Source organism: Typopeltis vanoorti, chromosome 3 (assembly GCF_054136105.1).
Source record: "Typopeltis vanoorti isolate ZY-2024b chromosome 3, IOZ_Tvanoo_1.0, whole genome shotgun sequence".
Taxonomy (NCBI): Eukaryota; Metazoa; Arthropoda; class Arachnida; order Uropygi; family Thelyphonidae; genus Typopeltis; species Typopeltis vanoorti.
Genome location: NC_143551.1, coordinates 62,013,821 through 62,041,601, shown reverse-complemented (window position 1 = coordinate 62,041,601; position 27,781 = coordinate 62,013,821). Strand labels below are relative to the sequence as shown.

Genomic DNA, 27,781 nt, shown 5'->3' with positions numbered 1-27,781 from the left:
CTCTAGTGCATGAGGTCATGCCAGTTCTGCATAACCGGTGATCGAATCATTGTTTCTTTAGTTACTGTGTGAAATGTAACTCAGTTGTCTTGGTATATTTGTATATACTCCAGATGATGACCTTAATATGAAGGTCGAAACGTCAGGAAATTAAAATAGTTATTTATAACATGGTTGTAAAGTCCATAATTTCTAAAATGAGTCCTGCCTCAGTAATTCACATTTTATAATAAGGTGACAGCAGAATTAAATAAAGGAAATAACTACACCATGATACTGCTGAATGGTGCAAAAGACATCTGACAGAATACTGCAGGGAAAACTTACATAAATTGGAGCAAATAGGAATGAATATGAGGTTGGTGACACAGGTGTGATGTCTATCAGAGGTGGCTAATAGACAGACATCAGAAAGTGGTGTATGATGGAGTGGAACCATGGCAAATGAGGGTGAAAAGTGGAGTGCCCCAGTGCACTGTACTAAGACCACTACTATTTAATTTGTACATTAATGATATAGCAGAAGATTTGAAAGGGGATATTCAGTTGTTTGCAATTATGATGCAAACTTAGGGAGGACAACAGTTGATAAAGGTGATGTAGATATCTTCCAGGATGATTTAAATAAATTGGCAGTGTGGGCAAAGGACAATGGTTGTCAATTCAATGTTGTAAAATGTACGGTAATGTACTTTTCCCAAAGTGCATTACCGTACTTTGGGAAAATCTATGTAATCTGGGAAGAAAGCTTTTCTTCCCAGATTACATACTTCGTATCACATTGATGGTACTAATTTACAGGAAATTGATGAAGCTAGGGATTGGGGGGGGGGGATAGGCAGTGGTGAGCTATGGAAATTTTAACAAAGGGCTCGCATCATCAAGCAAAAAAAAAAAAAAAAAGCCGTATTTCACACCAAAACTTTTAATACAGCTTGTGTACAAATTCCAATCAAAATATATGAGAGGACAATCAACCTCTAAAGGTTATCATTTTTAAACAAATATTTCATGATCTAAACATGAAATATTTGCATACAATCAACTGTGTTAATTTATCTTGCATAAGAAAAACATTTTTTAGCTATCAAAATATAATAAGAATGAAATCTTTTATAATCTTTTATAAAACATTTGATTGGCTACTGCTTTTACCATACGATTGGCTACCAGAAGGGAGAGGGTAAAGATAGCATGCACTTATTTTATTTTCAAACTTGGGTGCATTCGTTATAGAGGAGTTGAAACAATAATTCCAAATAATCTATACACTGCCGAATAGACTAATTTTTGTTAGATTACCGTATGAGTTTGTAGCTTAATATGTTTCAAAAAAAAATTTTTTTTTGAAAAAATAAAAAAGTAAACAAGAAGAATAAGGGGCTTGCAAATTTGAGAAAAATTTAACAAAGGGCTTGCGCGAGCCCCTTATAGCTCACCACTGGGGATAAGAGATTTGAAATTCAAAAAACATATTGCAAGTTGGCAAAATAAAGCCAACTTGGATGCTGAAGAACAAATTGATAAGTAAAGACAGAAAGGTTATTAGGAGAGAAAGGTTATCTTGGGAGAGTGTTTATATAGTTGCATGAATGAATGTATGAAAGTGAAAGACAAACAATCACAAACATCCATGCCCTTGGTAGAATTCGAGCCTGCATCTTCACAACTGGGCAACTTGTATATAATAGCCAATGACATCACATCAACTGCCTTAGTATCTCATAATGCAAAGCATGCATTACCTTTTTATATAATAAAATGATATGCAGTATGGGAAGGACCACTACTCAGATTGATTTCAACCTTGACTGAGGTCTCATCAGTGGGAGCCACACCAGGAGGATCCCAAGGTTGACTAAATGCAGAAGTCGAAACCAGAACATTTTGAAAACCAAAGTCAAGATGATATACACCATATAGGATGTTACAAAAGAGTGTATATACAACTTTGCAGGAGAACAGAGAATAACTCGGAAGACTACAAAAGCTGAGTGAGTGTCATAATGTGATGAAACACATCAATTTTTGGTCACATTATTTTATTACCAAATGACAACACTAGATGGTGTGATACATCATGGCATTTGAAAGTGGCAACTTTTGATGGTGCAGAGTAAACACATTGTGTGTTTTGGTTTGAGAAAACGAAGTCTGTAACACAAGTTCAGAGAAATTTCTGCACACAATATGGCAAAGATCCTCTTAGTAGGCACACGATCTACACATGGCACAACAATTTTGTGGAAACAGACTGTTTTTGTGCATCATCCAAGGTCAACAGGAAGGCCACATGCCGCCAATGCTGTTTTGGAAGAAGCTCAGGAAAGTTTCCAGAGAAGCCCTAAAGTTAACCAGACATTTACCATGATGATGTGCCATTTTACAAATAAAATGACACATCATCATATTAAAATACAAGTGGAAGATATATTATTTCTGCACTGATTTAACCTTAGTATCTTCCTGGATCTAGTTCCCACTGAGGGGACCTTGTGAAGATACTTCACATGAAAATGTTTTTGTTTTTTTTTATTATTATTATTCCAAGACCCCATGGAATGAAAGACTCATCTAGGAGGTCCTTTTGTCAAACACACAGCTCATCATAATATGCTTAAACACAATCAAATTCTCTGCATACACCAGCCTTTCAGGCAAAGCATTCCAATCATTCACAACTCTGCATGCAAAAAACCTGTTTCTCACTCCCTGCTCGCATTCTCCTTATACAGCTTCCAGGGATGACCCCTGGTTTTCTACAAAACCTCTTCAACATTGATCATATAAAAACCCCTTACTAACTTGTAGGTCTCTATCATACCACCCCTCTTCCTCCTATCCACTAGAACTCTGCAAATTGCATCTTCTTAACATTTCCTTGTATTCAACATTCCAAAGATCAGAAACTAATTTAGTCAATTGCCTCTGGACCATTTAGAACATCTCTTCATTCTTTTAAAAATCAGGTGAGCAAATCTGCACACAGTAGTCCAAGTATGGACTAATCAGAGCCTTATACAATGGAACAAGAATCTCCTTACTTCTACAAGTCAGTGTCCTCTGCATCATTCCCAGAATTCTTTGTGTTGGCCTCACAATTTTGGCAATGTGTCCCCTAAATTTAAGATCCTTATCCACTATTACCCCAAGATCTCTTACTTCCTCCACCTCCAATAGTATATCCTCACCAAGCATAAATTCTACATCCCATCTTCGTTTTCCAAATTTTTAAACCTTACATGTTGCAATGTTGAACCTGCAAGCCCATTCCCACACCTATTCATTCAATCTATTCAAGTCTTCTTGTAAGGCAACAACAACATTATCTCTACTCTTCATAGTTATTCCCAACTTTGCATCATCTGCAAAACAAATGAATATCCTCATCCAAATCTTTGCCAATATCATTAACATACAGGTAAAACAGCAATGACCCTAAAACTGATCCCTGAGGCACACTACTAGTGACTTTCCTCTTCTGGGATATTGCTCCCCCATATACAACTTGTTGTTACCTGTCAGATAGCCTGTCTCCGATCCAATGCACTAATATAATATCCAACCCCATCTGCTCTAGTTTGACTATTAATTTATCATGTGGCAATCTATCAAAAGCCTTTGCAAAATCTAAGTATACTACTATATATCCCTCTCCTTTGCCCAAGTAAGCCGTCACCTTATTATAATAAGTAAGTAGATTACTAAAACATGACCTTTAGCAAATCCATGCTGTCCATCAAAGATAATACCACTGTTGTCATCCTAATTCTGGATCCTAGTTCTCACTGGCTTCTCCAACAACTTAACCACAACACCTGACACACATATAGGCCTATAATTTGATGCCTTAGTTCTATCACCTCCCTTATGAAGTGCCACAATCTTGCCCTCCTTCCACTCCTTTGGAACTCAATCCAATGCAAGACCTATATTAAAAAAATAGTCAATGCAAATGCCAACTCCCTGACACATTCCTTCAGAATACATGGTGATATATTATCAAGTCCCACAGCCTTATTAATATCAAGTTTGCTCAATTCCCCATATACCTCTTGCTCACTTACAGTCAGTCTCTCCTTCCCCATCATCAACTGCTCCCAAACTCTCCATGATGTCACATTCACAAGAATGAAAGACCTTTATGAAATATTAAATACCTCCACTATATCTTCTGCAGAAGTTATCCTCATACCATTTTCTTGAATCAATTTCATCCTTCCATAATCATTCTTTTTTTTTTTTTTTTTTTTTTTGCTGGCTATAACTCCCTGGGGTTCTTTTTGACTTCATTAGATAACTGCTGATTATCTGCAAAAGTGATTATACTTCACTTTTGCTACCCTTACCAACCAAATCATCCTTGCCTGGTCTTTGTAATCCTCATGGAATTGGCTATTACCACTTCTCTTATGCTGCCTCCATAATGTGTTTAAACTCTGTTTCACATGCTTAATCTCTTCCATTTTTCTTTTCTTTAATTTTCTTTAACCTTCTTCTTTTTTAATTTTCTTTAACACGTTCATTGCCAATCGCACGATCACCTGATGCGAGTCCTCACCAAACGGCCGATCACGCGTTATCGCGTGGTCGTCGCTAACCAAATGAAAAAATTTAAAACATTTGGCCACCACACGAAATTCCAATTTTCAGCTTGGCAATGAACGATATCGCACGATCACGTGATGCGAGTTCTCACCAAACGGCCGATCACGCGTTATCGCGTGGACGTCGCTAACTAAATAAAAAAATTAAAAAAATTTGGCCACCACATAAAATTCCAATTTTCAGCTTGGCAATGAAAGTGTTAATCTCTTCCATTCATCCATTTCATTTACCTACCTCATTTAACTTTCTGACCCTTTTAATACATTTAGACACTGCTTCTACTAGACAGCTCTTGAATAGCCTCAAAGCTGTATTGATCTCTTTTCTAGCTAACTCCTCATTCCATGCTATAGCTGCAAGCTGTCTCCTGAGCTCCTCATAATCACCAGCCTTGTAGTTCCACATATACCCTTCTCTCACAAGAGTGCTCACACTGCTGGCAACCACCCAGGTAATCACTTCATAGTCACTCTCACCAACTGGAGGGTGATTTCACACCTGATTTATAACTACATCCTCTGATGAGATGATCAAATCCAAGACTCTCAATCCTCATTAGCCTCTGTTACATACTGTCTGAGGTAGTTTTCCCTCAAAAACTCAAGAAACTCATTTTCTTTACTTCCAGTTTCTATCTCATCATCCCAGCCTATACTGCCATAATTAAAATAGCCCATAATGATCACTATTTTCTTATTTGTTTGCTAATTTGATAAGATTGGCAGGACATGTACTGAGAAGTTCAGCAGGACAGAGCTAACAGTTTTAGAAGGAAAAATTATGGGAAAATTATGGGATCAAGAGACATAAAATGAAGGACATGGCTTGAAGACATAAGATCATGGACATGCAGAAACAAAAAGGAAAGCCACCAACAGAGAGAACTGGAAGTACATCGTGCTGCACCCTCTCACTTAGGAAGCTACATGAAGAAGAAGAAGAATTTGATTCTACATTTCATAGTCACTACCATCCACATTACCAGGTCTATAACAACATCTGACAAAGTATATCATTCTATTCACCTCTATCTCACACCATACTGACTCAAAACTGCTAGCACTATTTCCTTTTTGCATTTCTACTTTGTTTGGACATAATGCTTTCTCTATTACCAATAGCACTCCACCTCCCTTTTTACCCTTTCTATACTCACAAAACATATTATATCCTTCCATCTCTATTCCTGTCAGGATGCCATCCTCATCCAACTATGTGTCATTTATTCCAACAGTTTTTGGGTGAACAGACTCAATTTATGCAACCTTTTTATTTACCTTGCTTCTTACACGTCTAGCATTTGTATACAAACACAGCAGCTTATTCCTGGATCTGTAGCTAGTTACAATGATACCACTTATTTGATGCGACTCCTCCATGCTTAACTCGAGCCATTTCTTTTTCTCCTTATTCATCTTAGAACCTTCTTCAAATCCAAATGTTTTTCCTTGATCCCAAATCATCCCCCTTCCATTTGTGTCTGCACATGCCTTCACATCCTTTTGGAGCATCTACCTTTCTCATGCTGTGTTCCTCAGTCCACCCTGAGCCTCCCCTCTTTACTTGTCTGTCTTGCACACCTGTTCTCTCATTCTCTATACTCATGCCACACACTTATTCATTCATGACCACCTCTCCAATCTCTCCTGTCTTACTCTACCATTCTTCCAGATTGCTTCCCACTTGATCAGATTCATTCTCTATAGTCATTTAACTTCCAGCAGCTGTCTCTCCAAGTGACTCACACCAAAACCATTCAAATGCAGTCCATCACTACTATACAGTTCACTTTGTCCTTCAAATTCATTCCACACATTGAAAAACTGCACTCCTTTCTCCTCACACATTTCTGCTAACATATTATTCATAATCCTTGCTCTCTGCCTCATCTCACCACTGTCATACCTGGGCAACATGCTTGCTACCCTTCCTATCACAGTATTCTCTTTTATCCATTTCAACAACTTTCTGATATCCAATTTGACTTTTTTTTTGTTCGCAGTTAAGTTATTTGTACCAATTACAACTACCAACTCTTCTGCTTGCTTATTTCTCATATCCAATGCTTCAATTACTCCACTCATTCTACCTCCAGTAAAACAAACTTTGCAGATCCTCTCGTCCAGCACACTTTTAATAATTGAATCACCATACGATGCCACTCTTTCATCTTTTGTTACCTCTTTTATACCAGTATTATTCATTTTCATCATTTTCACTCTTCCATACATATCGCAAATTTTTTTAACTTCATTCTGCATCCATTTCATCTTTTGCCTCATCTTAACCGACTCAACTCTCAAATCATGTGTCATATTTTTGCTCTCATTCATTCTCTCAATTTTGTTGCCAGCCATGCAAGCTTGTTAGCAGTCAACACCGCTCACCACCTTATCTTTAACTGCACATTGTTTTTTAACTTCTGCCACATTTGAATCACTTTCGTCTTTCTTACCATTGATTGTTAATTTTCTCTGATTGCTCATTCTCCTTTTCAAACTTTTTAACATTTTTTGCTACTCTTTTACACTGTCCTTTTATATCAGATGAGCACTCATCCTCCTCGCTGCATTCTCGCTACTAACACATTCAGTTATCAACATATTAGTACTCATCAAATCCTCATTCAGATCATACTTTGCACACACCCTCTTTCTATCTGCCTTAAATATCCACAATTTATCTATATACTCAAACGATTACATATAGCACACTTCACATTTCATGAAACGACTGAAATCGAAATTGAATTCCTGCACGAACAAAGCCGCCAGCATCTTTCCTTCACCAGTTACTATACTAAGCTCTAATTTCAACGAATTCATAAATAAACTTAAATGAAAAATCCCACACACTAATAACACAACCTTGACAGCAATCCTTACTCATGAATACACACTTATATACTATTAATTATTTCAAAAAACTTATCTGAAATGGGACCCCTCTTTACACACCACTGCTTCCGTCACAACATATTTTAGTTCATGTTTGGATAAAAGATTAAGAAAAAAATTTCCAGATCACTCTCATTTCTCTGCTCCTTACTCTCATGCTTTCTCTCACTTTGCCTTGCCCTCTTTCATCCTTGTTCCCACCTTCTTATTGTCCTTCCACAACCTCTTTCTTATTGACTTATCATCCATCAGTACCCACCTTCTCACAGTGTTTCCACAACCTGCTTCTACTGTTTCTTATCCACCTTCTTATCTATCTTCCTGCTTTCTTTCTATAACTTGCTTCTTACATTTCTTAATCTCTCTCTCTCTCTCTCTCTCTCTCCCCCTCATCTATGCCTATGCTTAAAAAAACATCTATGCTCTCTCTCTCTCACCATATAACAGTTTCTCTAAATGTCCAACACAAAACCATTCAAATGCTGCATTCAAGCTAAGCCATTCCAATATCCTTTCAAATTTACTTTATACATTAAAAAACTGCACATACTTTAGCTTAGGGTAAGCTGTGCTAGGCAAAGACAAAACTTGATCTTCTTTTTGACTGCTGATGTATAGGCATAATTTTTAAGATTTTAAGTGACAGCGGTTAACCACACAAAAATAACCCAAACCAACAAAATTTAAAAACAAAACATCATAAAATGACATATAATGTCATTTTATGATGTTTTGAAACTACTACAGAACTAGCTGAATAATGTGGTACTAAACAATATTTTTTGCTATTTCTCAAACAAGAAATTCATTTTTTAATCTTCCTATTTATCTTCCTTTCCCAAATCTATACAGTCGGAATACATCATTTTATAACTATCATTTAGAAGGATATCAGCTGCTTTAGCCTTTTTCCTTTGTCTTGGTAACACTAATTATAATAAGATGGTATTGTCTATCTGTGGAGGTTGTTTGCTTCAGTAGCTACCTTTTTATTCTTTAACTTAGTTCTCTGATAGAGGTATGCTTAATTAGCCCTGACAGATGTGTGGTTAACCTGCCTTTGTTGTTCCATAAAGATAAATTAAATTTAGATTTATGCTGTCATCACACTTTTAGTTTTAGCTAATAGAGAATTCAATATGGTTGATGAATGATTCAGCCCTATTCAATTCTTCACATTCCTGGTAGACTGTTTTGAAGGTCTACTCCCAGTTATCTATTATTTGACCTTTAAATCAGCCCTTATTTATTTTAATTTACTTTAATTAAACTGTATGCTTAATTAATTATCTTTTCTTTAATTCATTCACAGGTTAACAGAGCTGACAACTTCAAGAATGGTAATAAGTTGGTGTACCTTCGTTTTAATGTACTGATCATTTGACACAGAGATATTCTCATTTCACTCAAAGAAGAGAGTAATCCAAATTTCCCTGAAACTCCACTTTCATATACTACTAATATTCACCTTATATGCGAAATATAAGGTGATAATTAATGAATATAACTTATTTTAAAAACTAAAATTTATTCATACTTCAAAAAAAAAAAAAAAAAAAAAATTAAAGTTACAGCTTTCTGATATATTACCTTTTTTATCTAAATATTTCTAAAACTGCTCTTTATAAATATGAAAATAATTCTTACTACCAACCAAATCCAGAATAAAAGTACCCCATATAGTTAACCTTGTGCTGTGAAAGCTCATGCTGAATAAATATCCAAAGCAGCTGTTGATGTTCCACAACTTCTCTCCAGTTATCATCTACATCTTTTGAACCACGATCCTCTCTGGTTCCTAAATGAAGCCTAATATGGATCTGGCCCTGAATATTAGAACGGTATGATCTTCCATGTAAAGAAAACCACTTGTCCACACCTGATGATGGAATATCCTATTGTAAATAGTAAAGAACATTATAATGTTCATGTTTTTAATTAATGTATGTTTTCATGTAATATGCATACAAATATATTATGAATAAGTGAAACTTGGTTGTCTGACAAGGATGTGATGTCAAGAAAAAAATAGAAGGATATATAATTTTCTGGAAGGATAGAAATGTGAAAAGGGGAGAGGGCGCTGTTAATGATTGTGTCCACAAAGTGTGGAAGTTGATACTGCATGCACAGATTTTGAGTCTGTGGGGTGTGAAGTTGAAATCAACAGGTAACATATCTTATCAGATATGTTACCTGTTACATATCTGGCTAGTATATCTGATAAGATGCTGTTATAGAGCAGGGAATGCAGAGAATACTGATTGTGAAATGTTTAGGCAAATTAGTTGGACATGTAAAAAAGAAGGTGATTCTGATGGAAGACATTAATTATAGGAATGTAGAAGGGAAGGAGGAGATAGTATATGGAAACAAGAAGAGCAAGTTTGTGGAATTTCTGAGAGATAAATCTCTTAAGAAGCATGTCACTGAAGCAACTAGAGTCTTTAATGTTTTGGATATGATGATAACTTCACAAGATGTAGTTGTTAATGAGGTGCTGATACTACTACCAGTTGGTGAGAATGATTATGAGGTACTTGTTTGGGAAGTGGCAAAACAAGAAAAAGGTTACTGCTAAAAATGGATATATGTGGAAGTATAAAGTGGGTGATTATAGGAAGCTCTGTAGTCAGTTAGCATCAGTACACTGGGTAGATGAGCCGAGTGAAAAAGATGTTGACAATACATGGAAACTCAAGGCAGTATCTGACAAAAGCAACATATAACTGCATACCAAGGGTTAAGAAGTAAATAGAGCAGAAATGGATGAACAGAGAAATCTAGAAAGCTGTACTGGAAAAGAAAATGCTATGGAAGAGGTACAAGACAGTTGATGGTGTCATATCTATGAAAAGTAAGGTGGCAAGCATGGTAAAGAAAGAAAAGGTGCAGTATGAGAGGAGATTGGCTGGTCAGTCCAAGGTTAACTCAAGCGAATTTTTCTGCAATATGGGCAAGCAAGGGAAAAAATAATTATGGCAGGTTAACACTGGTGAATAGCCATGGCAGCAAAATAACAGTTGCAAAGGATAGTGGAATTATTGAACAAGCACTTTATCAGCATATATCATACTGGTATAGATGATGCAGTGCAATATATAGAAGGGAGGCAAGTATTAGGAGAATTGGAAGTGAAAGAATCAGAGGTGTTTCAGGTGTTAATTGGGTTAGATGTTAACCACGCTACCAGCCAAGACGTCTATAGACGTCAAAGTTATCATGGATGTGAAGTGCATATTAAAACTGTAAAATTATTGATATTACATTGAAATATATGATAGATATGAAGCATATGGGGATGCATATTTGATCCATAATGGCCGGTAAGGTGGTTAATAAGGCTGTGGGAATGTATGACATATCACCACTTATTCTTAAGGAATGTGCACCACAGTTGGCTATACCTTTAACCTGGTTATTTAATGAAAGTCTTGCTGTGGGTAGGGGGTTTCCTAAGGAGTGGAAAGAAGGCAAAATAGTATCACTCCACAAGCATGGTTCTAGGACAGATCCAATTATAGACCAGTTTGTATAACTGCAGTTGTGGTCAAGGTGTCAGAGAGATTGGTTAGGAATAGAATACAGGATTGTGTTGATGGACTTAGCATTCTTTATGATGGTCAGCATGGATTTTTAGAGGGTAGGTCCTGTTTTAGCAATTTACTTGCATTTTATGACAAGATGACAAGTGTATTGAATAAGGGAGAGTCATATACAGTGATATTCTTGAATTTTGTAGAAGCGTTTGATAGACTACCTTATGATAAATTGGTGTACAAACTGCAGAGGATGGGAATAGATAGTATGTTGATTAGATGGATCAGAGATTGGCTCTGTCTCTGAAAGATACCAGCAGGTTGTGTATGATGGAGCAGTGTCTCAAAAAAAGAAGTGTAACCAGGATTCTGTTCTCGGGCCCCAGCTGTTTAACTTGTTTGTAAACAATATACAGATGGTCCAAAATGTACTTACCAAGTTTATATATAATTTTCTCTGCAATTAGCTGATATAATTAGAAAAAACTTTACTGACACATTATAGCCATCAATCCAAAGACTTTGGAGGAGCTAAAGTCATCTAACGAGCATGAAATATTGGCTATTCCATCAGACATTCTCCACAAGGTGGTGAAGAATTTTGTGATACGATTGCAAAAGATCATTGAGGTGGAAGGTTAACATATTGAACATGTAATATAAATGGCATAAGATATAGACCTTAATACACTTTGGATGATATTTGTATGCCTCCTTGTTCAGGAATAATACAGCATTAAATTTGGTAGGTACATTTTGGACCACCCTGTATCACGTGGACTGAGTGGGGATCTTCAGCTGTTTGCTTATGGTGCAAAGTTGGGGAGAAGTATAAGTCCTGCTGCTGATGTTAATTCCCTTTAGGAAGATTTGAAGAGACTTTTGACTTAGACAAAGGAGTGGGGTTGTAGGTTTAATATTAATAAGTGCAAGGTGTTGCATTTTGGAGTGCAGAAATATAAGGCCGTGCACTATATTGACAGTGCCATACTGCAGGAAGTGGATGAGATTCGAGATTTGGGAGTGATAGTTGATAGTAGACTGAAGTTTAAAGGGCATATTGCTAGTGTTGCAAAGGCTGCACATCATATAAGGAACTGGTTGTGTTACTGTATAAAGCACTGGTCAGACCACACTTGGACTATTGTGCTCAAATCTGGTCACCTAGTTTTAAGTGTGATGTGGAAACATTGGAAAAGAGTGATTAAGATAATATCAGGACTTTGGAATGCTGGCTATGAGAGAGGTTGAAGAAATATGGACTGCAGAGTTTAGTGGATAGGAGGAAAAGAGGTGATATGATAGAGACATTTAAGTTAGTGAAAGGATTTTATCAGATTAATCCAGATGAGATTATAAAAAGAGTAGAAGGCAAAAAGGGAGAAATCAGAGGTCACCCTTGGAAGTTATATAAGAGTATAATAAACAGGGGTGTGAGGAGTAGATTTTTTATGTGTTGTTAATGCAAGGAGCATTATGGATTTTAAGATTCAGTATGATATACATGTTGTTAGTTGAATGAGCCTTTCAAAAATGAGTCTTCTAAGTCCATGGAAGATGCAATAATAATAATAACAATAATAACAAATACTTCTAAACTATGTATAAATACCATGTTCCTTTTATATACAGATGCCTACATGATGAAATATCCTATTATAAACAGTAAAGAATATTATAATGTTTATTCTTTTAAATTAATTCATCTTTTAATAAAATATTCATACAGATGATGAATCCCCCCCCCCCCGATGCTTTTGGCATCAGGAAAACAATGTGAGAAATTCATAGTATTGTAAATGTAGTGAAACCAAAAGTTATAAGCATTAGTGAGATAGAGGAGGAGGAGGATATTATCATTTGCCCACAGTACCACCTGTTCAAATCATTGTGTAAGTGCTGAATACCACTGAGTATGACCTGCCTATCCTTGCATGATCACTAAACAATTGAAAATCTCCCATCAGGTACTTCCCAATATCAATAATTAAACTTATAGATTGAACAAATCCAAAGACTGATTCCTGGGATACACAACTAGTCACCATAAATCTGGTAGATTCGCACCCCTCATATACAACATTCTGATACTTGTCCATACAGCTATCCACTTATTGAAGTCATAGTTTATATTCCCATCCCATATTCTCCAGTTTATGCAGCAGCCTGTTATGTGTCAAATATCAAATTGTGTGTGGTATGTGTCAAATATCCTAGCAAAGTCCAACAGTATTATAGTGGATCCAACTCAGCTGTAACATTATTATAAAATATGAGCAAAATGCTCAGACATGACCTCTCACTAGTAAACTTATGCTAGTTCCTTACAAAAGAATAGCTCATCTATCAAACACATTTCTGTATGGAAGTTCACCAATTTTTCTACAATTTTACCAAAGCACTCCAGAGATAATGATAAGTCAATAGTCACATAAATAAATTTTTTCACCAGACTTTACAACTTACCAGAGTCAGGCCAACTGAACAATCATACATTCTTTCCATTCCCGTGGGATCTTTCTTGAGCTGACACTCAAATTATACAACCAGGTGAAGGGCCTAGCCAGTTCACGTGAACATATATGTGCTAATATCCCTTCTGTTCCTATTGCTGAATTCTTATCCAGGTTATGCAACAGTGCTGGAATCTCCTTTAGGATTCATTATAAAAAATCATGGAAACTACCATGTTATATACAGTAAAACTTCAGTTTAATATAAATGAGAATAATCACTCAAAGTTTGACCTTCATATCAAGGTCATCATCTATGGTATACACATATATCCAAAGAAACAAGTTACATTACAATCTACAGTGGCACTAAAGTCACAGTAATTTGGTCAAACCGTCAAAACTACTGGCCTGACTCTAGTATTAAAAAAAAAACTTACTACATCAAAGCTGGAGTCCTTGTTATTATTATCTATTTGGCTACAAATCATTAAGTGATATATTAAGCTAGAGAGCGACATGCTCTTGCATAATTATTCACATAAATTAGAACTACAGATGGTGGCCAGTAAGAGCTGAATTTATTGCTTAGAGTCCTAAAGTAAGGGTTTGCTGGAAAACTTGAACTTAATTGGGCTGAATGTGTGCCATCCAAATTCTTGGGATTTTTATGCCACCATTATTGTTACAATTAGGATGGCTGATAAAAATTTCACAGGCTTCTTTAAACTTGCATTCATACCAGGTTTTTGTATGATGTAAGATAGGTACTTTTCCAGTCAATTTGATATAGAGTGGTAAGAGTATGATCTGGTAGGCCTGCTTCACCAAAATTGTTAAATTTAATGTGTTGTTTGAGTTCTTTTTTATGGACAGGAATTATGCATCCAGTTTCACTAATATAAGGTAAGTTACAGGTGCAATAGATATGTTGGGCCAATGGAGGAAGAGGATCCTTAGAGGAGTTGAATATGTTTTATAATTTTATAGGTGGTTTAAAAGTGGCATTAAGATTGTAATGGTGTAGAACCTATTTATTTTAGCTGATATCAGAGAAAGAATTCTACACCATTACAATCTTAATATGTAACATAGTAGTTGTTTCCATATTTTTTAATAATGAATGCTGATCAACATGAGGAAAGATATCAGATATTCTGGAAAGGAAAGGATCCTTTCCAAGGGTATTACTCTGTGTGTGTGTGTGCGCATGTGTGTGTGTGCGCATATGTGCGCATGTGTGTGTGTGCGCATATGTGCGCGTGTGTGTGTGCGCGCATATGTGCGCGTGTGTGTGTGCGTGCGTGTTATGTTACATATACCTGGTTGACAGATCTTAGCAAAGTGAGCACTGATTATTTGAACAACAATCATATCTGCTTCTGACTCAAAGGTATCTGTATTCAGTAAAGTTATTTTTCCAGATTCATTTTTTTCTTTTACTTACAGCATAATGATAAAATTCCTGAGGGTTGCCTTTAGCTTTCATAGCTAATTTCTTTTCATACCCTGACTTAGTTTTCCTTATAATGCCCTAACTTTTCTACACATCCATTTTACTCCACCTTATTTCTTTTTCAAACTCTAGGGACATACTGCTGAGAGTGTGTGTGGGTTGCAGAGTTTAGCTAACAGGTTGAGGAGAGGGGATATGATAGAAACTTATAAGTTACTAAATGGATTCTATCATAGAATCCAATTAGTAATTTATAATAAAAGAAAGTTTTTCAATACATGGGGAGTAGGGGGGGGGGGGGAACAAGGAGTTACACTTAGAAATTGTCTAAGAGTGTGGACTATGTTCTTTACTTGGAGAGTGGTGAATGAGTGGAATGAATTGCCATAGGTGGTTGTGAGCATCCCAACAGTGAATAGGTTTAAGAAGATGTATGATAGGTATTGTATTAACAGATAGAGTGGGTCTCCCATGATGAGTCTTTTAACTCCATAGAGTGCCCATATAAATAATAATAATAAAATTCAGATATAGCATTGTATCAAAGATGTCTAAATGAAGTACTTGAATATCCTTCCCATTCTTTAATTGATACCATGTAACTGAATATAGCCTCCTTAGCTCAGTCAGTATAGATGAAGCCCCTTTGGGGGAAAGACCAGGATTCCTCAGCAATTAAAAGACAGTTTAATGGCCATTGTTTGTGTGTGACAGGGACCTTCAGATAATTTAGAATTGTGTAATAATGCTTTTAAAATAGAATATTATATTAATTTACATTATTAAGCACAAAAAATATGTTAAATTCTAGAGATATTTTTACCTCTAGAGTAATATTTATACATCCTAGAAAATCATCAACATTATCTCCAATGCTAGTTCGAGCAGACTGGGCTACTTCTTTGAAATATCTGATCAAAGACAGAAATCAAAAATTAATTATTCAATAACAGAATTAAATGCAACTAGTATACAATTAATAGTTAATAATTTTAATGGAACATGTGTACTAAACATATTAAAATAGCTTTCATGGCTTACACACATAACAAAAATTATATAGAATTTATTCAAAAATTTACTATTATTTTAATAATACTTCGATTATGTTTTTTCATAAGTCAGAGATGTGAAAGTTCCACATAATGTAAATATAAATATCCTCAGCAATTAAAATATTGGTTTATTCAGCAACATTCTGGAAATAATACTATTTTTATGAACTGTGGTTCAGATGTATAGAAATTTTGAAGCAAAGTAAAAATATTAGTTATTGATAATTTAAACATCAAATATTTCAGGATGAATGAATAACTCAAATGATCTCCAGTGAAAGAAAAACTAGTTTCAAACATGGCAAGAATGTATATCAATTATCTAACCCAGAGCTTTCCAAACTGTGTGTCACAACACGCTAGTGTGGCGGCTGCAGTGCGAAGGTGTGTCGCGCGAACATAAAGCGTTAAACGAAATAATCGCTGAAAATTTCAACAGCTGAATCCATTTCGCAAAGTACCAGTACGACTACCAGAACCATTAAAGAAGATATTTGGTCAACCGCTCGGAACCCCCCTCCCTGAGTCTATACCGACTTGCATGCAACCGTCACCATCAGTTTCGTTTTCGTTGGGGGTTTTCTATAGTTCATTCAAGCATGAGTGACAGTAAATGTAAACAGAAGCTAAATTGTGCAGAGCAGCACTGAGGAGTCCCAAAAATACTTTACTTTAAATAGAATGTAATTGCAAGATGTTTTACATTCTAGAATTTAAATTTCACTTTCAAGATTATATATACAAACTATCTTTAAATTATTTTTAACCTTTAAGAATATTTCATTCAATATATTTCGATAAATAATGGAGAATAAATGCAGCCGAATTCATCCCTGTGGTTTTATCATGTAGTAGTCCCTCGGTTTTATTATCATTCGACCAATAAAAATAAAGCATCCCACTTATTCATACAAATTCTAACTGCAACGTGAATAAACAAATAGCTGGTGCTTTTATTTTATGTTTAGTTACTGTTAAAGCTTTACAATAAATTCGCACAGTTTTGTGATTAAGATGATAGCAGGTCTATGGAATGAACCACATGAGAACAGGTTGAAGATTTGTGGGTTGCAGAAACTAGTTGATAGGCGGAAAAGGGGAGATATGATTGAGACATTCAAATTGCTAAAGGGATTCTATAGGATTAATTCAGAGGATATTTTTGAGATCAGAACTGGTGGTGGGAGAACTAGGGGACACCTATGGAAGCTGGGCAACAGTGTGGTCAGCAGAGGTGTTAGAGCTGGGTTCTTTACTTTTAGAGTGGTAAATGAGTGGAATAAGCTGCCAGAGTCTGTTGTGGGTACTATGACGGTGAGCGAGTTCAAGGCAAGGTATGATAGATACTGTGAGAATGTCGTATAGTTGTGTGGACATGATGTTTAGGGCCTCCCTCGATGAGTCTAAGGACTCCCTGGAGTTGCCCGAAATAATAATAATAATAATAATAATTGGTAGTGAATTACCTGTAAATTGGATAAGTTTCTAATTAATAAAAGAAAAGCTGAAGGTGACGCTTGTGATGAACAAAATGTATCGACTATAGAGGAAACTACGCAAGAATCAACTGTGAATGGTCTGCATTAATACGGAAGAAGTGTAAAGGAAAATTTTCCACGCCTTGCTTGTACAATAAAGATTATATGAAATTGGGATTCACATTTTCTGGTAATGAAAACCATCCTTATCCCCAGTGTTTAGTTTGTGGGGTAATACTTGTAAATGAAAGTATGGTACCAAACAAATTAAAGTGCCATTTTACCTCAAAACACAGTCATTTGTCAGAAAAGCCAGTAGAATACTTTATTGAACTTTCAAAATCTATAAAGAAGCAGTCTAAATCGTTCGCCAAGAGAATGAAGACATCAGAGAAAGCTCAAAAGGCAAGTTACTTGGTTGCTCAAATAATTGCCAAAAACAAGGAGCCACACACTATTGCCGAAACCACTATAAAGGAATCTTGCTGTGCTATTGTTCGAACAATGTTTGGACCCGAATTTGAAATAGAAGTTAATAAAATCCCTTTGGCAGATTACCCGATTGGAAGACGTATTCAAGATATGTCTGCTGACATTAAGCTGCAAATAAAAGATATTTTTCAAGACGATAATATGATTTTTACATTGCAGTTAGACGAATCAAGAGATGTCAGTGGGTTAACGCAATTACTCGTTTTTATACGTTTCATTCATACTAACAACTCAATAATTCTTGTGTTGTTAGTATGAATGAAATGTATAAAAACGAGTAAGAGGCGAAGATATATTTAAAACAGTAGATTGCTTCATGAAGGAAAATAATTTGCTATGGTTAAATTGTGTTGGAATATGCACAGATTTCATTATTCTTTTTTATTCGATCATACTGTATTATATATTTTTAATAAAAATGAAAGGTTTTCATGAGATAGGTTGTGTCATGAAACAAGTTTAACCTCTGGTTTGCTAATAGACTGTGTCGTACCCTCAAAACAAGAGTATAGTCTAACTATATCACGCAACCTTTAAAGGAGTTATATGATATTTGATCTTATCAAATATCAAAAGGAGTTGCTTGTTATAGTAATGATGGGATCAGTTTTAAAAGGAGTAAGTGATTAATCGCTTACTATAAATAGTGAATTTTTATTAACCCGGTATTGGATGAACAGGAATAGATTTTTAAATAAACCTTCTAAAAGTTATACAAAATATAATTGTAAAAGCATATACTTAAACTACATCTGATCTGGCCACGTGACCCATGAGAGGCACATCAGACTGAATTACTATGCCGCGAAATTATGTTTGTCAAAAAAGTGTGTCACCAACATGAAAAGTTTGGAAAACACTGGTCTAACCATTCAAAGCAGGTGTCCCCCCCCCCCAGATTATGTGTCGCAAACGATGTGCACTAAACAATAGTTTTACTATGTCTGTGTTTTAACAATACTATCTGACTTTCTTTCCACTTTGCTAGTAACAACCATTTCTGATCTTCTCTAAAAGTTACTATTAACATTATCAATAATATATATTTTTATTGAACCTTCACATAGTTTAATATGTTGCAGAAGCTCTGCTCTAACAGTCGCTCTTCCAATCATACCTTTCTTAAATTCTTGTGCATTCTTCAAGTAATGCAATGCATTCCATCCATCACTCTCCACAAAGAACAAACCACTCCTCATTTCCCTGCTTAACTTCTAGGCCCTTTCTCTGTTCAGTCTTCCCCATCATTAAAAAAATAATAATAAATTAAAAAAAGGAAAAAGAAAAAATGGATCTATTTGCTTGTTATGATTCTTTCATCAGTTTATGTCTCTTATTTCTCACCAGTTTACTTCTACTTAATAGAAGTAAGCTGGTAGAAGAACTTCTATTAAGAATGTCTTAATAGAAGTTCACTTTCTTCACTCTTCAGATCTTTCCAAAATCCATATGATCAAATCTGTTCACAATAACCTAAAGATTTTAATGAAATCACTACAGAAAATATTCATCAGTCCTCACTATTCCAGCAATCCTTTCAACTTTCTGAAGTGCAGCCTCATTGATACAGTTTTTGGCAAGCCAATCCTTCAACTTGCAAGATTATATCACTGAAAAACCTAACCTGAGTCATCCATAATATCAATCTCATGAAAGGATGTTACATTTTCAACAAATCAGCATCATTAACAAGCAAAGACACTTTAAAACTTTGCACAAACAATATTTAATCTATTGAATATCAGAGGACTAAGGATAAAACCTCGTGGTTTTTTTCCTTTGTCCCACCAAGGCATGGGTTGAGGAATACTCATCTAGTTTGGGACCATTCAATGACTCCCAAGGTCCCTGGATTTAAATCCAATCAAAACTCTCTGAGATGCTGTAAAGCAAGATATCAGATCCACATATCCAGAACCATGTTTAAGGCACAGTTTTGGACAATGCTGCAATACAAGCATGGCTGGAATTACCTCTGGCAATCATCCAGCATCTGGTGGAGTCAAACTTTGCAGAGTACAGGCTGTTATTCACACTAGAAGAGAACCGACACACTATTAGGTAGGTCTCTCTAATGTTTTGTGCATTCAGTGTAGTAATTAATCCTCTGTTAGTATAAATTTAAATCATTTAGTAATCCTACTTTGCATTTAGATTTTGTTTCTCTACTTTATTTATTTATTTATTTATTTTGTTCGTATTTTTTATATTTCCACCAGTTTGGTGAAAATCTTAGTTTTACCTGAACTGATTAACACGTTCGCTGCTACGCTACTCGCAGGGCCGCCCCTAGGAATTTTTCCGCCCCGTGCAATAGCATATTTTGCCACCCCTTCTCCCTTATTTTTTGTATAGTTTATGCCAACTTTGCCGCCCATTGCAAATGCACATCTTGCACCGTTGGCAGAGCCGCCCCTGGCTACTCGGGCATAATTTGTTACCATACACCAAGCAATTTCACTTCTTCAAGGTCAGTACGGGTAATCTAGTTGCCGGCGATAAGCATCATACGAGTATATTCATAGTCGGCTTGTGATGCTCATACACCAAGTACTCGTAATTGGCAGTGAATGTGTTAATGATCTGCATCTATTTCTAGCCCTTTCCGGACTTTAACAACTAGTAAGATGTTCGCTGCTTCATTTGTTATAAAGTAGTCTATTACTGATTTTTCTACTCTTGCACACCATGAATGAGGGTGGTCTGAAAAATTCTCAGCCTCGACCATAGATCACAACACTATCGGGCAAGATTTTTTTTTTTCTAAGTTGGTGCATCTGTCATAAGCATCCATGTAAAATTGCAAGTCATTCTATCAAGTAGTTTTTCTATACAGTTGTTTTTTATACAGTTATCTGAAGCAAAAGTGTTGTCTGTATCCCTTGAAATGGATAAAATTGAATATTGCGGTTATATAATTATTTGTAAAAGAAGGTTTAATGCGAAAAGAAATTCATTTGAAGTTCATAAACGTTTATGGGCACTCTTCTCCTTCCTTTTCGACAATTAAGAAATGGGCTGCCAAGTTTAAACATACCCTACCAGCCAGTAGCACACTCAGGATTTAATCTTGGCAGGGGTGGCCGAGTTGAGTAGATGATTTGAGAATACACACTATGCATTGCATGCGATCCATGACTGAGCATCTGCAAAGAGTGCTAATTAATAAGTAGTACAGAAATAGAAGACAAGACACAACATAAATAAAAAAAATGAATTTTTATTAGGAAAAGATTTTTGGAAATTTTTCTATCTAGTATTTTTTTTCCTTTTTTCTTTGAGGGGGAAGGAGCCCCCCCCCTCTCTGGGTGCATCACTAGTACCAGCCTTGAATATGACCCATGTGAAGGACATACAAAAAGTGTAACAACACCAGAATTCATGGATCAAGTGCACGATATGGTATTGGATGACCGGCAAGTCAAAGTGCATGAAATTGCTGAGACTATAGGCATTTCAAAAGAATGTGTAGGATATATTTTGCATGAAGAATTGCATATGAAAAAGCTTTGTGCAAGATGGATGCACATGCACACAGTAGATCTAAAACACACTTGCATGAAAATCTCTGAACAGTGCTGAGAGAGTTTTGACAAGAATAAAACTGATTTTGTGTCGATTTATTACTATGGATGAGACTTGGATTCACTATTACACACCAGAATACAAACAGCACTCAAACAAGTGGACAGAAGCTGGTTGTTCAGCGACAAAGAAGACAAAGTGGTTCCATCAGCAGGAAAGGTCATGGCATCGGTGTTTTGGGATGCTAAAGGCATTTTGTTTATTAATTATCTCAAAAAGGGTAAAACAATAACTGGGTAATATTATTCCGATCTTTTAACCAGACTAGATGAAAAAATTTGTGAGAAAAGACCTGGTTTGCAGGAAAAAAATCATCTTTCATCAGGACAACGCATCTGCTCACAAAAATGTTTTGGCAATGCGAAAATTAAGGGATCTGCACTATGAATTGTTGGAACATCCACCCTATTCCATAGATTTGGCTATCTGTGACTTCTATCTCTTCCCAAAACTAAAACTCTTTCTCACTGGTCAGCGTTTTTCTTCGAATGAAAAGGTGATTGCAGCTGTAGAGGGGTATTTTGCAGATCTTACTGTGAATCACTACAGGGATGGGATAATGGTACTGGAGCATTGCAGGAATAAATGTATTAGTCTTAAGGGAGATTATGTTGAAAAATAAAAATAATTTTGAAATAATAAATTCATTTTTTCATTGTTAGACCGAGAACTTTTCAGACCACCTTGTATATTTATGTATATTTTTATGTTTATAGAACGTATTATTTTTAAATTATTACATATTATATAATCAATTAGTTATTCAGCATTTTTGTTTACTGTTGATCTTCCAAAATTTTTCATATTATTATAAATTTTTTCATTTATATTTTGGCATTAAGATCTCCAACTATAATTATATTATCTGTTTTATTCAATTTTTCATATATTTCTTGTAACTATTTGTAAAAGTCATAATTTTCTTCTTCTGGGACATACACTCTAACAACTATTAAATTTGCTTTATTTAATTTTAATTGTACTTCCACTATTCTTTCATTCCACTATGTATAATGAGAGATGTTTAAATGTTTTTGCTTTAATTGATTTATGGATCCAAATTATTATTATTATTATTAATTATTATTATTATTAGACAGGTACATCTATGGAGTCTGAAGACTCATCACGAGAGACCCAATGTATCCACACAATCTATCATAATTCTCCTCGAACCCATTAAGACAAAGCACTCACAACTGGCTCTGGCAACTCATTCCACTCATTCACAACTCTCCAAGCAAAAAAAAAATCTAGTCCTCACACCCCTACTAACCACACATTTATTCAACTTTCAGGGATGACCTCTTGTTCTGGTGCCTCTAACAACGTGTTGAAACATTTCCCCTGCATCTATCTTATAAAACTCTTTAAGCAATTTTAAATGTTTCTATCATATCCTCTCTCTTTTTCTCGTATCAATGAATTTCTGCAATCTACACACCTTCAATCTATCCTCATTGAGAATATTCCACAAGCCATTCACTATCTTGGTCACCAGCCTCTGAATCCTCACCACTGCTTCCTCATCCCCCAAGAAACTCAGGGAAACAGACTTGAGCACAGTAATCCAGATGTGGATGTATCAAGGCCTTATAAAGAGGAATAACAACATCCTTTTCTCTACTCTTTAATGTATTCTTCAATACACAAGTAATCTTATGGATTACCTTAGCAATATGTCTTCTAAACTTTAACTCTCTGTCTACCACCACCCCTAAATCTCTAGCTTCATATATTTCCTTGAATACAGTGCCATCAATGTGATACACGGCTTGTAATCTATTTATAGCAAAATGCATAACTTTACATTTCATGACATTAAACTGACACCCATTAACTTTTACCCATACTGACAGCTATTTAAATCGTCCTGCAAGCTCTCGACATCATCATGATTAACTATTACTCTACCCAATTTCACATCGTCAGCAAACAACTGAATATTTCCTTTCAGGTTATTTCCTATATCATTTATGTTCAAATTAAACAGTAGTGGTCTTAGCACTGAACCTTGTAGCACACCACTAGTCACCTGTTTTTGCCTCAATTCTGCTCCTCCACATACCACTTTTTGATATCTGTCCAGCAGCAACCCTGTTATCCACTTAATCAGTGTCATATCAATCTTCATTTGTACTAATTTGCATAACAGAGTTACATGTAGTGGTAGTCTATCAAATGCCTTTGCAAAATCCAGCAAAATCATTGTGTAGCCATTTCCTTTATCCAACTCAGCTGTCACAGTATTATAAAAAAAGTCAGTAAATTACTAAGGCATGATTATCTCTTCACAAAGCCATGCTGACCCCCATACAGTATCATATTTTTATCTACCCATTCTCGAATTCTCTTTATTTCCAATTTTTCTAGTACTTTTACCACCATGCCTGAGATACTTATTCATGTAAAATTTGCTATTGCAGTCTTCGAATGCCAGCTTAATTATGTTATGCCAGCTTTTGCAAATATTTGTTTGTCTACTCCATTATATATGATATGATAGCTGTTTCTTTTGTTCCTTGACATTTCTTTTAGTGGAAATACATAAATAGATAGGAATACATAAATTTCCACTTCATAGTGGAAATTTATGTATTCCTATCTTATCACAGTCTAACATGCATTTCCAAACAAAAGAATGAGATAAATACAATAAATTGCCTCTAAGTGTAGAATAAGTATTATGTATATATATATATATATAAATATAAATATATAAATATAAATCATAATAGATTTAGTTTAATCCTTTATCCCAGTGAGAGCAAACAAAGTTTGCGCCTGAAAATATCTTCAGGACTAAATATATAGTGATGTACTATCTTATCCAGTAAGTAGTGCAACACCAAGGCAACTCGTGGCAAAGGTGGAGCAAGCTACCAGGCACTTCTAACCCAGTATCTCCCATAATGCAAAACACATTTCCTATGTGGATATGTATACTGTTATGCATTAAAGGGATTGGCCATCTACCCAGACTAGTTTCGACCTTTATTAAGGTCTCTTCAGTGGGAGCCAGGCCCAGAGCTGGAGACCAGAGCTGGAGATACCAGGCAGAAGCAGTAGCAAGTCATCTGTGCCTATGGGAGTTGCCAAAAGGTTTATCACCTTTTTTAAAAATTACTCTGGATTTAGAGAAAGATGTTGAAAATTTATTTATCACTAGGTTAGACTATAATAGATTTAGTTTAATCCTTTATCCCAGTGAGAGCAAACAAAGTTTGCACCTGAAAATATCTTCAGGACTAAATATAGTGTTGTACTATCTTATCCAGTAAGTAGTGCAACACCAAGGCAACTCGTGGCAAAGGTGGAGCAAGCTACCAGGCACTTCTAACCCAGTATCTCCCATAATGCAAAACACATTTCCTATGTGGATATGTATACTGTTATGCATTAAAGGGATTGGCCAGCACTACTTACTGGATAAGATAGTACAACACTATATTTAGTCCTGAAGATATTTTCAGGCGCAAACTTTGTTTGCTCTCACTGGGATAAAGGATTAAACTAAATCTATTATAGTCTAACCTAGTGATAAATAAATTTTCAACATCTTTCTCTAAATCCAGAGTAATTTTTAAAAAAGGTGATAAACCTTTTGGCAACTCCCATAGGCACAGATGACTTGCTACTGCTTCTGCCTGGTATCTCCAGCTCTGGGCCTGGCTCCCACTGAAGAGACCTCAATAAAGGTCAAAACTAGTCTGGGTAGATGGCCAATCCCTTTAATGCATAACAGTATACATATCCACATAGGAAATGTGTTTTGCATTATGGGAGATACTGGGTTAGAAGTGCCTGGTAGCTTGCTCCACCTTTGCCACGAGTTGCCTTGGTGTTGCACTACTTACTGGATAAGATAGTACAACACTATATTTAGTCCTGAAGATATTTTCAGGCGCAAACTTTGTTTGCTCTCACTGGGATAAAGGATTAAACTAAATCTATTATAGTCTAACCTAGTGATAAATAAATTTTCAACATCTTTCTATATATAAATCAAGTGAGTTCCTTAATGAAAGGGTATTTTGTGCCGTTCATGAATGTGATTAAATTGATATTGAAGGTATAAAACATTAGCTGAGCATTATAAAATATGTATAAAAGAATTATAAAATGTAAGCACAAATTCAACGGTTGGGGGGGGGGGGGAGTCAAGTCCAAAGGTTATGGAGTTGTAACGTGAGGGAGCGGATCGCCCTGAGTAAACAATGATGTCATCGTACGTGCAATTAGCGGCAGAGATGATGGACGCCGTGACGTAGTAGTTCGCTGAACATCGAAAGGGGCGAGAAACGCCGAGAAAGAGGAGGGTAATATAAGGGTCATGCGACCCTGTAGCAAGGCTTTTTTTCCTGGATCCCTGGTGTGTTCCCCTCTCGTAGTGGAGGAAGGGTGCCAGTGCCCGGTACCGGCAGTCGTGGGTTTCGGCGACAGTATCTCCGCAGAAAAGTCCGGCTGTCCACAGAAGGCCAGTTTCCTGTGAACTTGTGATGCCATAAAGAACCATAAAGGAAGATAAGTAGACTTTGTTTGTGTTTCACTGAATGTGAATGAAAGATTTGTGCCTCGTTAATATGTTATAAAAGGGAACATTAATGATATAGGATAAGGTTGTATTGCTAGGACTTTAGAAGGATATTGAATTCATGTTTATTATCTGTCGTTGTGTTAAAGTTCACCATTACATTGAATGAAATCAAGAATATGTTTAGAGTAAAGAATTGGCATAATATTAAGAGATTGTGAAAGATATGAATGTTATCTTGTGTAGTCTGACAGAGCTACGGAGTCTTAGATTGATTGTGATAATAGTACATGATTAATGCATTAGAGAAGGTTAATATAATTCTTACTTTAGGAAGCTACTGTATAATATTTTATAAGTGTAATAGTAGTGTTTGAATTTTATATACCTTGTCTGAAACTCCCTTAAGATGGGATTTGATTTAGTGCTATTATGTGTATCAACTTTTGAGTATAATAAACCTTGCTTTTGATTCTAACAAAGAGTTTCTGTAATTTCTGGAATCCGATGCACCGCTTATAAAATATTAATGCGAACCTATGCAGGATATTAAAAGGGATATTTGAAAAGGGTATATTTTGGCCAGGTCTGCAGAGTTGATAGGTATCATTAAGTACTGTCCAGAGATTACCTCTTGGTTGTTAATGTTTAATAATCTAATAGTGCTAAGTGGTGCAGCGAAACAAATAAATTTCTTGGCATTTTATGAGAGGTAAATCTTAGACACTCTGATACTCTGGTACTGCCTCGATCTCGAGGAAATTCCATTTTCCTTCAGAGGTAACACGTGCTACCCGATAGTGTATTACAGAGATAAAGCAACAAAGGTTTAAAATAAGTGTGAATAAGAAGAAGCGACACAACATAAATGGCGCAGCGGTAGGATAGTTATAATAAGGAAGAAAAGGTTACAACATAAATAGCGCAGCCGATAAGGTTAATATAGAAGGAGGTTTAGGTAGAAAAGATTGAATAAAAAAATACAAAGTTGTACAATAAAAGACAAAGAATCGTTACAACACCCTTACCTTAATTTTTGTCTGACTGAGCTGAAATCCCCATAGGAGTATAACAACTGTATGAAATGAATATATTACAAATTTGGTTGAAATCAGTTGAATGATGTGACCTATAGATATGTTTGCAAAGGACTGAGGTTAATGGGATGCTACCATAAGAAAGGGTAAGGGTCAGCTTTAATTTCTTTCCTTAATTTTTTCCCTTACTCTTTCTTATGATAGCATCCTATTAACCTCAGTCAAGAGAGACCTTCAGCAATATAAGAAACAACCATATTCTAAATATCAGTTGAACAATGAAAATGATAGGAGTAACTGTGCAGGAGGAGAAAAATGTTTTATCTTTTTTTTTTTGGGGGGGGGGGGGATAAATGTGCTCCATTTTTTAATTTTATTTACTTTATTTTTTTATTTTTTATGAATTGGATTTAACTGTTCATATGTATTCTGCTGAATAAAAGTAACAGATTGATAATATTCAACTTATAACCAGTGTTACAGACTATTAATTTGACCTAATGATAATAAGAGTAGTTAGTGATTCATTACAGTACTTGATTTAAGTGGTCAGTGATTCATTACAGTACTTGATTTAAGTGGTCAGTGATTCATTACAGTACTGGCTTAAGGACACTACCATAAGTTATGGTAGTGTGTCCTTAAGA

The 27,781-nt window shown here is 35.6% G+C and overlaps 1 protein-coding gene across 1 annotated transcript in view; it reads right to left on the bottom strand.

Annotated features, from left to right (window-relative positions):
- The window catches only part of LOC150108197 (BAI1-associated protein 3-like), a 709,720-nt gene that overhangs the window by 422,699 nt on the left and 259,240 nt on the right, over positions 1 to 27,781 (bottom strand). Inside the window, exons 10-11 of the mRNA XM_090390426.1 lie at positions 15,777 to 15,864; positions 9,194 to 9,400 (exon numbers count right to left, since the gene is read on the bottom strand). Of these exons, the coding sequence (XP_090246552.1) occupies positions 9,194 to 9,400; positions 15,777 to 15,864 (295 nt within the window). The remainder of the gene's footprint in view (positions 1 to 9,193; positions 9,401 to 15,776; positions 15,865 to 27,781) is intronic.